Source organism: Genypterus blacodes, unplaced genomic scaffold (assembly GCF_046128005.1).
Source record: "Genypterus blacodes isolate CSIRO-AG114 ecotype Tasmania unplaced genomic scaffold, CSIRO-AGI_Gbla_v1 ptg000156l_1, whole genome shotgun sequence".
NCBI classification, from domain to species: Eukaryota; Metazoa; Chordata; class Actinopteri; order Ophidiiformes; family Ophidiidae; genus Genypterus; species Genypterus blacodes.
The window spans coordinates 9,419,758-9,433,875 of record NW_027466957.1 but is presented as its reverse complement, the minus strand read 5'-3'; the positions used below and the strand labels follow the sequence as shown (position 1 = coordinate 9,433,875).

The following is a 14,118-nucleotide window of genomic DNA, read 5'->3' as shown; positions in this document are numbered from 1 at the left end:
GCTCATGACATTATATCTTTTGATAAAATCTCATACTCAAAAGTCACATTTCAACCCACCTTCATTCAGGATTGGGATGATACCCTTATATCGCATTTATTAGTTAAGAGATAGTGTTTAAACTTGTTAATAAATGAGCACTCCCGTTTAATTAATCGTTAATTAATAATTTATATTAACGTCAGAGCAGAGAACTGAGCAGAAGAAGCTGGAGCTGGATTCTTTACCAAGCAGCCAAAATCTGAATCTCAAATGACGTCCTCTGCTGGACAACAGGAAGAAGAACTGAGACGAATTAAAGTGATAATGGACGACTCAAAACAGTCCAAAAGGCTCAATGTACATGTAATGCTATGAAGCATTAAGTAAGTGATTCTCCATTAACTGTCAGTCAGTAATTGAGAGAGAAATTGGGTTCCAAGTTAAACTCAAAACATTGGGTGGTAGAGAGACAGAGTGCATATATGGAATAGCAGATCTCCACCACTAGGGGTCCCTGTAGACTTTTTGGAGTTTCTTCTAAAAGCGGCTCGTGAACGTCGCACTCGCTCATTGGCTGTTGGCGGCCGGGGTCAAACGGTCTTGCGCATGCTCAAACGGCCCTTTTTCATGTTAGCCCCAGAAAATCTTGTCAGATCAGCGGAGCTTATATTACCGTAACACCAAATTTCATAGTACTTTACTCCCGCAGTAAACGCTTCGTACTTTATCATTTGTAGAGTTGTTACCGCAATTGAAGTGTTACTTTTTATAGCGTCAAGCTCTCGGTAACGGCAAAGAATGACGAGCAGTTCAAAGCGGAAAGAAGAAAGTCATCTGGTGAATGGGGGTGTAAAACAGTCCACATGGACCAAAGCGTTCAACAGCACTGCTGTCTGGGAAGAGAAGGTCAGTGTGTCCCGATGATATTAGTACTCCAAACATTATGTAGTGGCACTTCCAAATGCTCTAAACTTCAATGTAACCATAGTTTGCCCACTGCTCGTACCAACGACTATACGAGCATAGCAAGGGTTAATCTGATTTCAAAGCTGTTGCCTACAATCGCTGCCGGTACAACATAACATCAGTGTGTGAATATAATCAACAAGACTGATTATCAGCGTTTCCATAGTGTTTTAATCAAGTGTCTTTGTTTTCTCCTTCAGGATGAGTTTTTAGATGTGATTTATTGGCTTCGGCAAATAATTGCAATAATCCTCGGTGTGATATGGGGAGTTGCACCACTGAAAGGATTCCTGGGAATAGCCATGTAAGTATTTGTACTCGTCTCTCCTCTCCAACTAAATGCCTTTTACTGAACATGTAGAAGTTCCCTGCATTGATTTGAGATGGACATGTAAATGGACTGTGCTTATATACCGTACCTTCACACTGACCTCACATTCACCCATTCATACACTGATGGCAGGGTCATGCAGCTAGATGATGATGGTTCTGCAGGCACCATGTGGTTAGTAATAGCATAGTAAAGCACATACCAAAACACTAACATCCCCATGTGTTTGCCCCACCAGATTCTGCATCATCAACGCCGGTGTCTTGTATGTATACTTCAGCAGCTTTCAGCAGATCGACGAGGAGGAATACGGTGGAACATGGGAACTTACCAAAGAAGGCTTCATGACATCTTTTGCGCTCTTTCTGGTGGGGATGCAAATATTTATGCAAACAAATGTAGGCTTCCTTGAGAAATAGGCCTCACCATTACAGCAGAGCCTGGTTATAGTATGAACCTCTTTCATCTGACCCGATCTGATTTTGATGATCATTCTGATTTGCTGTCCTAAATAGCACAAGGGAGTATCTAAGATAAAATGCCAGGTTATATTTTTAATGTTTTACTCTTCAGTCTTGTCAATGCTGAAAGAAGTGACAATCATCAAAGGAACACAAGAGAAGAAAGAACACGACACTTAACGAGCATATTTAGCTTTTAAGATCAAATCTTGGTTTGGTCAAATATATCTATATTGTAATTTCTCGGATAACAATTACCGACTTATTGCTGCATTTTGGTATTTGCCAATGATTTTGGTATTGGTGTCTAATCCAATATTTCTCTCTAACAGGTGGTGTGGATAATCTTTTACACAGCTCTACATTTCGACTGAAAGGAAACCATCAGACAATAAATATGGACGTTTGTGTTGAAGTAAATTGTCAAGACAAAAGGAACTTTTGTTGAAGTTTCAACACTCCCAAGAATGACGTTTCAGTGTGCAGTACGTCATTGGAATCCTAATTTGAATAGCGCAATCCTGCAAGAACGCCGTGATGAACATGTCACTTTTGGTTTTACCTAATGTTGTATTTCCCCTCTTCACCCCGTTGATGTTAACTCTGAGCAAACACTAATGGAATATGGGAAGCATGTGGTTTTGCTGAGGCCGGTTGCAGTTGTAATCATGCTAGAGCATTTAATCGATTTTAAACAAAAATGCACCACAAGGTTTTTTTGCATATGGCAAAGTATTTCTTCTGTTTTAGAAGAGCACTGGTTTTTAGATCAAGAAATCAAAGAGTCTGTATGTTAATTCATCCCAGATTGTCATGTGTGCTGCTGAATGAAATTACAGGAAAAAGTGGTTAAAAAAAAAAATCATGTCATAAAATCATTGGGCCTGATTGATACAAGAGTGTGACTTTTAGTTTGTAGTATTACCTTTTAATTTGACAACAACAAAAATGTGTCTTTTGTTTTTAAATGTCTGACACTGACAAAATAATTAAAATTGCATGGCAGTAAACATGACCACCTGTGAAAGTCACAAGCTAAAGGCCTTTATTTCGAAGGATGTCTACACCATCAGAAAGTTAATTTATCTGCTTTATACAATACTATATTGTATTTTGGTAGAAATCAGTCACTTGTTTCCGTCTGGTGTCCAGCACATGTGAAAATCCTAGATAACCATGCTTCAATGTGCTGAAATCACTATTTGGTATTCATTTTAACAGTAGAATGGCTTCTGATTGTGTATACATCAGTATCCTTTGCCAATATATTCTGGTCTTACTGGTGCACTGTCAACTTCAGTTAGGAATTCCTAACATTGTTCAGCTGCACAAATTGGTTATGGAGAGAGATGTCCACCAATTTAATCTAAACTGGTCTGTGTACTTCCACGTTTTGCTGTTAAAATATCTTGATGTCGTCTGTCATTAATGACATTAACGCATAGAGGATAAAAGTTTAAGTTTAAATTAGGTTTTCTTCACATGTAGCTTCCAGATCAAAGTCTTACCTATTGTACTGAAATTTATTTAACACGTCTGTATATTCTGTATATTGTCCCTTTTGTCAAATTCCACCCTGTATTATGCAGATTTATTTGTATTTATGTTATATCAAGGTTGATGTAACATATTTCTCAGTATTTTATAGTGGGGAAATTTTCAGAGGCTCTAGCAAGGTTATTGTAATGATGCTGTTATACTAGATCTGCAGCTGGTGTGGGAGGATTGTATTTTCTGATCAAATCTTTTGGGAATCATTAAACATGGGCTTTATATAGCCTCCATTTTCAAAGATATGGTCTCAGTATACTTTATCATTGTTAATTAGTATTTATTAAGGTACAAATCTTAATAATCCACTTGATCTTATCAGTGAAAGATTCTATTCACTAAAGTGCAAGTGAATGTCGTTTATGCCTGATATCACATACTTGTGCATTGCTGAATGTTCTAAAGCATATTCAAGTACAGATTAGATCACTAACTGATTGATTACATCAATCTAAAGCTGACAAAGCACCACAAGCAGACACCAAGAGCAGACGAGATCAGCCAGACAACATAAACAAGCCAACTGAGAAACCCTAACACCAACGGGACAAGATTAAGAAGACAAAGTGAAAGCAGATGAAATCAAGCAGGAAAGTTGCTGAAAGATAAGAAAACAGGAAAAACACAGAGTTATTAGTGAGAAAATAAAGAGCCTACATGAACATGCTTCCTTAGGACCTTTCCCTAGACAGTTTTCAAGTTTCCTGTCAATACATCAAATTACGACCATAAGACCACCACTGTAGACTTACATTACATTATAATAATATTAAAGAAAAGCAATTCCAACAGCTTTGGTGTTTGCCCCTGACTTATAATTTAATGCTAAAAAATTAGTTTACCTGGTTTAATTCATGATACATCCAGACATTTAGTTAAGTTTTTGTGGAATTTTAAAAGAAAATGTATCCAGCTGTGTGTAGAATCTACATTTGTGATTATGAAACAATGTCAATGATGTGATTTCAACATCATAAAACATTCATGACCAAAACGCCACGTCGTGACGTCACCACCAACGAAGCAAAAAAAACATGTGACGTAGAAGCCAAGATGGCGGCTCCCCTCTCCACGATGAAATTCTGGAAGCCGGGTAAGTGGGCCAGAAAGCTTTAATGAAGACATTTAGCGTCAAACTCACATCTTTAAGTTGATTTTCGTGCACCTGCTCGCGCGAAACGACGAGCCTCCGTGACGCAGCGACTCGCGCTCGGCTGCTTCGCGGTATCTGCAGACGGGTACGTTCGATATGCGGAGCGGGTCGTACCGAATGTGAAATGACAAGCTGCTAACGAAAGAAAGAACATGTAAGACATCAAATTCCCCCGCCAAAGAGTGAAAAGCGCTTAAGAATACGCAGTAACATCGTTTCCCGCTTTCGTTTCTTTCATTCGAGTCGAGGAATTAAAATAGCTCCCTGCTGAATAAAACATGCAGAGATACTGTATCTCCTCTTAACCTTCATCATCTGCCCCTTGCAGGCTCTGAGGCTCCTGGGATCTCAGAGGAGCGGGAGCTCACCACCGAGACCACCGGCTCTCCCATCGTGTTCAACCCGCACACCACGCTCTCCATCGAGAGGCAACGACAGAAACTCCCCGTTTTCAAGGTGGCTACCCCTTACTCACTCATGACTGACAGCTACGCTCACAAAACGACCCCCAAAACTAACTGACCCCACATGACTGACGCTGGAACTGAAGGCCATGATTGACAAGTGCCTTTTGATGTAGATGTGGTCTAGTGTTCTCTGAAACATCACTTAAAGCATCTTAATATCATTGAAAGTATCAGATCATTATATCCCCGAAGGTTTCTCCATCCTTCTTAACTTCGAACCCAACACCTTCATTGTCTTGTGTGTGTTTATGTGCTCAGCAGTCTCGCTCACCCTTTGTGTTATTTGTTTGCATCCAGCACAGAAACAACATATTGTACTTGGTGGAGAGCTTCCAGACTGTTGTCATAGTCGGTGAGACAGGATGTGGGAAGACGACACAGATACCTCAGGTCTGTATGATTATGCGCATGTCGTGTGTTAAGTTGATAATTAAGTGAGGGACGATTAGTGACAAAGCTGAGCCTGATGCAGCTCAAAGAAGGGAGGAAGTATGCAATCCACCATCATTCCTTTGAGCCAATGTCTGTACAAAAGATGAGCAAAGTAGGCGAACAAGGTGGAGTTCTTAGTTTCCCCGCACAACAAAGCTAAATTTCAGAACTCCCCTATGAAGACATGACTGCGACTGTAGGACGGACATCTACTAAAAAAGCCAAAGTAGGAAGTTTAGCAGACTTGGATATCAGAGGAAGGACGAGGAGGACCCAGAGGACACCAGAAGGACTAGAAGATCTATGATGCAGATAGTTTATTGTATCAGTTTTTGGCCATGGATGACACTTGGCTGCATCATCTTATAACCAGAGTCCAAAGAAAACAACACTCAAACCATGGCTAGAATAGAAAAAGGTAAAAGTGCAGACCTGTGAGCGCCTCACCACCAAACAAGGTCAGAAATGTCCCACGACCTGGCAAAGATACAGCGTCTCTTTTTGTAGGACACTTAAAGGATAATGGCGCATTATCTCCCAGAGTGCCATGTGGTTACTGGAGCATTTTATGCTGCACTTTTGAGCAAACCCTGAGAAGAAACGAGGACAGAATCAGGACACTGTTCCTGTACACAGAGAAGCTGTCGCCGTGGCTGAAAGGAGGAATAATAACAATAATAATGGAACAGATATTGAAACTTTTTTATAATGGACAGGACAGACATCTCTTTCATTCAAGGTTAGTGCATGAAATCTAACAGCTGCAAGGCCTCGCATAGAATAGAATAGAATAGCAACCTTATTGTGCTCTGGGGGAAATTAGTTTTACACTTTGGTACTGTGGTTTTGTTGGAATCAAATCAGTTACGGGTTCATTTATGCACTCTGCTACATGGTGATTCTCATTCTAGCACCCCTCTTCTTTTGCCTCTGATCTCCCTTCTCTATACTTTCTCTCTCTCAGTACCTGCTGGAGGCCGGCTGGGCAGCAGAGGGGAAGGTGATTGGAGTGACGCAGCCTCGGCGAGTGGCTGCCATCTCTGTAAGTACTGTCATTTCTCAGCCGTGCCATGTCTTGCCAATGCCATTTCCAGGAAAGAAACTGCCGTCTATGAAGAACACATGCTGTATCTCCCTTCTGTATTGTGCTGGTAGGTAGCCAACCGTGTTGCAGAGGAGCGGGGGGCCCTGCTGGGACATGAAGTGGGCTACACCATCCGATTTGATGACTGCTCTGATCCCCAAGCTACGAGGATCAAGGTATACCTGTCCGACCTTTGTGGGTCCTGCTGTCTAGTTTAACTTTTTAGGGGTTTGTAGTCGGTGTTTAATTGTGCCCTTGTGCATCAGTTCCTCACAGATGGCATGCTGGTGCGAGAGATGATGGCCGATCCTCTTTTGAAAAAGTACAGGTAAATGTCAGGGAAGCTTAAAGCCGTTATTGGACCACGTTTTCACGTTTGGTAACTAATGCTTTGCTGTGTTCTCATCCTCAGTGTGTTGATTTTAGATGAAGCACATGAGAGAACTCTCTATACAGACATAGCCATTGGTTTACTAAAGAAGGTAATGCCAACTCATTCATCAAGAAATAGCTCTTTTAAATCCAATTTCGAGTATAGCATTGATTTCTTTCCATAAACAATGCGTGCCATGTTTTCCTTTTTTTGCTCAGGTCCTTATTCTTTGTTTCATTAGATTCAGAAGAAGCGGCGAGACCTGAGACTGATCGTGGCCTCAGCCACTTTGGATGCCAAGGTGAGCATCATTAAGATGAACAGATATGCTTGAGTTGAGAGCAAACGAGAAACAATGAGACACAAATGGCAAGAGTGGATGTCAGGTCAGATCACATTGGACTAACATCTGCTATACACCGATGAAACAAAGACACAATCAGGCCTCGAGTGCACGCAGCATTCGGCGCGTCAGCTGATGTGCCATATCAGAAATCTATTTTCGGTTCACAAAGTCTTTTATGTACTCTGGCAAGGTTTCTAGTGATACTGCAGTATTAAGTTGCATACTCTTTAAAACGTCAGCTTGAGGGTGACAAGGGAACGTCACTGCGTTTGTGCTGCAAAACATTGGGAGTACAATTTGTTTAAAGAATAGAAACCTCATGCCAAACATACACATGGTCTCATATTGCAGTGACTGTTCATTACAGAATCAACTTAGTAGCCCAACCCAACCGAGTAGAAGCCAGTTGGTTCGACAGAGTAAATGTTTTTGTATAGAAAATGAGTGTTGTGTTGTCTCACTAATATCACTTTCATCTGAAGAAATTCCATGAATTCTTCAACTTGAATGAATCTGGGGATCCTAATAAGGACACTTGTGGGATTCTGACCGTGGAGGGACGAACCTTCCCAGTTGATGTCTTCTACACTGTCAGGTACTGCGTGATGACTCTGTCCCTTCATGGTGTATTGGTTGCATATTTAGTCCTGATAGCTTATCTTATATCTGCTTTCCATTTGCTGTCAGTCCTGTCCCTGATTACGTAAAGGCCACAGTTGAGACAGTGCTGAAGATCCACGAGACTGAAGATGATGGAGATGTCCTGGCTTTTCTTACTGGGCAGGTTTGTCACACGAACGTCGCATTTGCTGACTTTATAACTATTTCTGTGTGGTAGGGGCTTTTTTAGAAATGAATGTATGCTTTATATGCTCACTTAGGACGAGGTGGAGAAGGTGGTGTCCCTCCTGCAGGACCAGGCCAGGTCTCTGTCACGATACGGCATGAAGAAGCACCTGAGAATTCTACCCATGTACTCTGGTCTACCTTATGCAGAGCAGATGAAAGTCTTTGAAAGGGCGCCCTCTACTGTTCGAAAGGTAAACATGCTGTTCTCTTGTATTTCTGTCGGATGTGAAGTGGGATGTTCTTGTCCAAAATCCCTTTGGACTGTATCCGACATTAGAAGTTTACCCAGGCATTTGGATCATAAGGACTTTATGACACTCTTCTTTAATATTTAGAGAATGTGACCACACTACATGAGAGTGCTTTGTGTTTCTTACAGGTGGTGGTGGCTACTAATATAGCTGAAACCTCAATCACCATCAATGGAGTTGTATTCGTCATCGACTGTGCATTTGTGAAGTTGCGAGCTTATAATCCTCGCACTGCCATTGAATCGCTGCTGGTCACACCCATCTCCCAGGCCTCAGCCAGCCAGAGAGCCGGGAGAGCCGGACGCAACCGACCTGGAAAATGCTTCAGGTTATACACAGGTATGTAGGAACGGATAAGAATGTTTACCGGGAAGGATTGTGCTTCTAGCTCGTCTCCTCTAGCTCTTTGTCGACTCCTCTCACATGCTGCCTCTCTAACTTCGATCAGAGGAGGACTTTGAGAAGCTGCCCGCCTCGACTGTGCCAGAGATGCAGCGCACCAATTTGGCCCCTGTCATCCTGCAGCTCAAAGCGTTAGGCATCGACAACGTGCTGCGGTTCAGCTTCCTCTCTGTGAGTAACTCTCTGTGCATCCACAAGGTGGCTGTGAAGTACTCGTGCACTGTGAAAGGAAATGTGTTTCACATTTTAATTAGCAGGGAGCAGCCAGTGGGTGTTTACTATTTTTACTACTATTACTGCACTGTGTCTGTCTAATCTATGAAAGGGTGATTTACAGGTTCCAGTCCAGTGTTTTGTGGGTTAAATTCCAGTTTGTCCCAATAACATGATGTTCTTCGTTCTTATGCTGTAGCCTCCTCCAGCTCAGACCATGGTCCAGGCTCTGGAGCTGCTCTACGCTCTGGGAGGTAAGCAACAAGTTGGGGAAAACGTCTTTCATTTAGCCGATTGATGTTTAAAACTTATTGGTGGCTCCTGAAGACATGCAGATGATGCTGAATCCTTAACTGCTGAATTTGTTGGCAGGCCTTGACCATTATGGCCGTTTGACTGATCCCATGGGTGTGCGGATGGCAGAGTTTCCTCTTAGCCCCATGTTTGCCAAGATGCTCCTTGAATCGGGAAACTTCGGCTGCTCCAAAGAGATTGTTACCATAGCAGCCATGATGCAGATCCAGAATATCTTTGTCGTGCCACCTAATCAAAAGAAAGCTGCCGTAAGTGAAAACAGACCTTGAAAAGAAGCGTGTTGCATCGGTGTAATGTGCCGAAATTTTTGTCAGCGTTACGTTTCTTCACTTTATTGCAATCTCACCCTGCAGGCCCGTGAGCACAGGAAATTTGCTGTGGCGGAGGGAGACCACCTCACCATGCTGAATGTGTATGAGGCGTTCATTAAGGTTTGTATGAAAGTCACGAGTTTGACACAACGCTGCGAGCAAATGTCAGGGAGAAAGTCTGCTCTGACCACAGCCGTGCCTCCTTTCTTCTTTACTCCTCCACAGCATCAGAAGAGCTCTCAGTGGTGTCAGGAGCACTTCCTTAATTACAAGGGCCTGCTGCGCACTGTGACTGTGCGAGAGCAGCTCCGACGACTCATGAACAAGTTTAAGGTGCCGAGGACTTCCAGTGAAGGTATGCATGTGGAGGTTACTGATGGAAGCATTTTTATAATTGTCAGGGTCACGTCAAACAAAGCTATTCTCAGCGTGTCTGCGATTGTCACGCAGGTAATTACAGGTAGATATAATCGCTGCAGAAGTATGAAACTATGGCTACTGTCTTTGTCCAGGTGATCCTGATGTGATCTTGAAGTGCATCGTGTCTGGATTTTTTTCCAATGCAGCCCGTATTCACCATTCCGGTTCCTACAGGTGAGGGCGCTCTTAGATGTTTGCTCTTGAGTGTACTACAGCACGACTTGTTTGTTATGTCTTTGTACATTTTCAAACCGTGTATCACACTCTTCTCCTCTCTGTCAGGACTTTACGAGACGACCGTGAGCTTCACATACACCCCAACTCTGTACTGTTTGGAGAGAAGTCTCCAAAATGGTCAGTGTGTTATACTTGTACTTGTTATACTGTGCGTCAGCTGTGTTACAAATGCAGCTAGCTGTTTGCTTTTATCTCCTTTATTCTTGAAACGGTCGGTATGCCGAGAGTAGAGATAGTGATTCTCAGAGTTTACACATCAAGTCATTTCTCAGCGCCTACTTTAAGGTGTCCTTGTCTCCGCTCCAGGGTTGTCTTCAATGAAGTGGTGCAGACTTCAAAGTACTACATGCGGGATGTGACTGCTGTTGAGTCAGCCTGGCTGGTTGACTTGGCCCCTCACTTTTACAAGCAGGCTAAGGTGAGCCAGAGACCTTGTGCTACATTTTTACATGCACTTTAAACGTTGATTATACTAAATGTTTTCAATCTTCCAATGTGCACGTGTATGCCTTTATCAGATTTTGCCTTTATTAATTGCAGTAAGGACAAAGTTGTGTACTGAGTGCATGTACTATCTGTTTCTTCCATCAGACAGTAGCACTAAAGCTCCAGTGGGGTTGTACTGGATAGAATGATGCTTGTTTTTTTTGTTTATAATCCCTTTGTTCCAGTCTGCTACCTTGATATCTTTGATTTAACTGATCCTTGTTTTGTTTGTTTCTTTCAGCATGGTTCACTGGCCAGCAAGCGATCTCGGGTGCTCTGAATGCTGTCTATGGGACGCCACTGTAAGGCAGGAAGACTGTTGAACGACGGTTGAACAAAAAGGAGAAAACCCCTCTTAAATGCCACTGTGCCCCTGCCCATTTCATTGTATATAAAGATGTAATGTATATCTACTGTCCACATCCACCTACACAACCTCTCCACACTGGAGACACTATGCGGCCATGCTAGAATGGTGTAACGGGGTGTTATTTTAGTGTTAATAGTAACACGTGATTTGCTTACATTTGAAAGCATTTGAAATAGTGTGAATGTTTGATATCTAATCCATGACCCTGTGCAACTGGAGGTGAAGTGAGAGTAAACGGTGATGGATGCGAGCTGAGTTCAGACTGTGCCTGATTTGTGTCCATTCAAGCAGGGTTACATAAGGTGACCCTTCATACCTGTACATAGTCAGAGCAGGCTCAGGGCCCGGGGGTGGTCCCTGTGTTTACAGGTCCATCCCTCTGGCTCCTGCCTTCATTATTTTTTTAATCATTGTATTTTCTTTCTGTGGCATGATCAATAATTGAAGGCAATGGAATGTGAGGATGTTCCACATCGAAGGACTTGTTATGGTTTTAGGTTTTGGTTCATTTGCTATCCTCATAACCTGGGTGCCTTTATGTTTGCATTGGTTCACAATATGTGACGCTCAACAGAGAAATGATAATTGATCTCCATTTACTTAAATCATCTCAACATTCATTCAGTCCCTTTTGTGCCGGTATATAAAGATTTTCAAGACTTGGCTGCGGAGGGAAAATAAATTCATTTATTTGATTCATTTTTATTTTTTAGCCCGCCCCAGTTTTTACATTGAACGCGATACTGTGAAAAGACCGATTTTACTTTTGCATTTTTGTTAAAGGCAATATTATTATGTTCTAAACTATATTGCCACTTTACCACTGTCTAGCTCAGACACAGTGGCCTTGTCACCACTCTGTGCCAATTTTATAAAACAGCCTATTTCACATTTCGTTTTGCAGATGGAATGTGCAATTATACCCAAGCATTGTAAATGCAAAGCTGTGAAATCAAAAGTGAAAGAAGTGCCATTTGTTCCTATGATGACATAAAGTGCATTCAGACAAGCATCCAAAGCCTCAAAGAAACAGTAGCGTTAATCTGTTTCAGCATCTCTTTGGCCATTATAATTGCCTTTCCTTGCGTCACTGTTTTGAACAAGGCCTTATTTGACTCCGTTTACTGCTACCGTCAATATCATCTACCAGGTGTTCAGTAAAATGGCCAATGTTATGTTCTTTCCATTCCATATTTATTGCATATGTTCTACATTTATGCTTTAGTTATGCTTTATAATTCTCCTTTTCTTCCGAGGTATTCAGTCTTGAATACTTCAGAAAGTATCAATGAACAATCGATTAAAGGTTTGGTCTTTTAATCAACCAGGAATTGTTTTCAAATCCGAATGGTTACTGTCACAAATCTCACTCAAATGCATGGTTTTCCATAGATATCTTGCTCTTGAGGTTACTACTGTAGATTCAGCAAAACTGTAATCAAGCTGCAGAACACACCATAGATGGATAAATTAAGTCAAATTAGAAGAGTACACAAGTGAAGTACCCTTGCATGTTAAATTGTACTCTGATATAGGCCTATACTTAAGATCACCTCGTAGATGAATTGCAAATGTAGATTATTGCGAGATGACTTGTTTATTCTCATTTGTGCTGATACTCTGAATATTTGTGCAGTTAATCTGTAGAACTGTGTAGGTGCTCACCTGAGATAAAACTATTTATCACCTGACATTTCCTCCTCACATTCTCAAATAAAGCCTTATTGTCATCCACTGAGAGTTGGCGTTTCATTTTATTCTCGGCAGTGAAGCAATTGAACTGCTATTCATGCAGTGCTTGATTTGGCCGAAGGGTGGCAGTGTTGCACTAGAAACAAGTTATTCTTGCCTAGTAATTCAGAGAACCATTAATCAGATGATATGAGACATATTCACGTTTTTAATGCATTTATCTTCTCTGCAAAAGTTAAACACTTAAAAAATGTGTTAATGGTTGACCTCCAGAATCCAACCCACACCCGAATCTTCTCAGAAACGATGAGCATATGCCTGTTTACAGTGATTTGCTCTAATGTAGACAAAGGAACCCCAAAGATATTTTGTGCCTCTAATGTTCCCATTTTGCGTTTGTGTCTGTGGAATATTCACTCACCGATTTGTTTCTTGAGTGCAGTATCAAAACCATTTGTTTACAAAATCTTGTCCTATAGGAAAAGTGGTGTGGGCACTTTCTTGAAACTATAAAGTATCTTGGAGTGATAGCTAATATTTTAGAATTAAAAACAAATGTTCACATAAACTTTCTTGGAATATACCTGTGTTTGTGCATCTAATCTAAGGCTTGCTTCTATATTTGAGACTTTTGCATTAGTGATAAGTGAAGAAGAAGATGAACACTGCAGGTAATTTTACTGTTATTTTGAAGATTTTGCAGAGATCATTTTCCTTCGTCATATAGGTCATAATGTACATGTTGGAGAAAAAGTTAACATCTCCATCATCAGGTAGCTTCTTTGTTTTGTTATGTTTACTTCTATTTACTTTATTGAGCACAGACATGCAAGAAAACAACACGAAGAGGAATATTAAGAGCAAAAACACACTTTTAAAATGTTTTTATTATTACATTCAGCCATTGTACAATTTACTGGGTTGGTTTCCAGAGTTGTGTAAAATTGTAGTTTGGTATAATGACACCAAATAAATAAATAAATAGTAAAAATACTATCTGTATTCCTCACCTGTCCTTTTTTCCGTGAAGATACTTTATTAAACAAGCATAAGGACAAAAATTATTAAATGCTGCATATCTAAAAGAAACAGTAATGGACTGCAGGGAAGAGATTCACAACACTTACATTTATGAATATTATATTTTCTTTGAATACTAGTTGGCTATAAATCGATTGGCAGCTGAAGAGCTTTGAGCTCATGCTGACGATATAAGAAATAAACAGATAAAGGTAAAATTACAGCCGCTGTTCCTCTTTGCCAAATCAGGTGTTTGTCATTTCCGGCTGCCATCTTGTTTCGTGAAGTCAATCATGAAATAAACGTGTTATGATGAATGACAAACAACCTTAATCAGTGTGAAAATGAGTTTCTTCACGGGACGAATATTTAGTTAAGCTCGATTTTAGGATTCGTGGAGAGAAGG

General features: G+C 41.1%; 2 protein-coding genes across 2 annotated transcripts; both read left to right on the top strand.

Moving 5' to 3' along the window:
- Positions 1-572: 572 nt before the first annotated feature.
- On the top strand, positions 573-3,534 carry rab5if (RAB5 interacting factor). The gene is made up of 4 exons (XM_076166364.1): positions 573-888; positions 1,149-1,252; positions 1,518-1,647; positions 2,073-3,534. Exons 1-4 carry the CDS (start codon positions 781-783, stop codon positions 2,112-2,114), a joined length of 384 nt encoding a protein of 127 aa, XP_076022479.1. The 5' UTR covers positions 573-780; the 3' UTR covers positions 2,115-3,534.
- Positions 3,535-4,323: 789 nt separating this feature from the next.
- On the top strand, positions 4,324-12,331 carry dhx35 (DEAH-box helicase 35). The gene is made up of 21 exons (XM_076166993.1): positions 4,324-4,384; positions 4,773-4,900; positions 5,209-5,301; positions 6,308-6,385; positions 6,499-6,603; positions 6,694-6,755; positions 6,840-6,909; positions 7,042-7,101; positions 7,629-7,741; positions 7,834-7,930; positions 8,028-8,186; positions 8,375-8,585; positions 8,695-8,819; positions 9,061-9,115; positions 9,234-9,424; positions 9,530-9,607; positions 9,713-9,842; positions 10,000-10,081; positions 10,190-10,261; positions 10,451-10,562; positions 10,872-12,331. The coding sequence occupies exons 1-21, from the start codon at positions 4,345-4,347 to the stop codon at positions 10,908-10,910; spliced, it is 2,100 nt and encodes a 699-aa protein (XP_076023108.1). The 5' UTR covers positions 4,324-4,344; the 3' UTR covers positions 10,911-12,331.
- Positions 12,332-14,118: the final 1,787 nt, after the last annotated feature.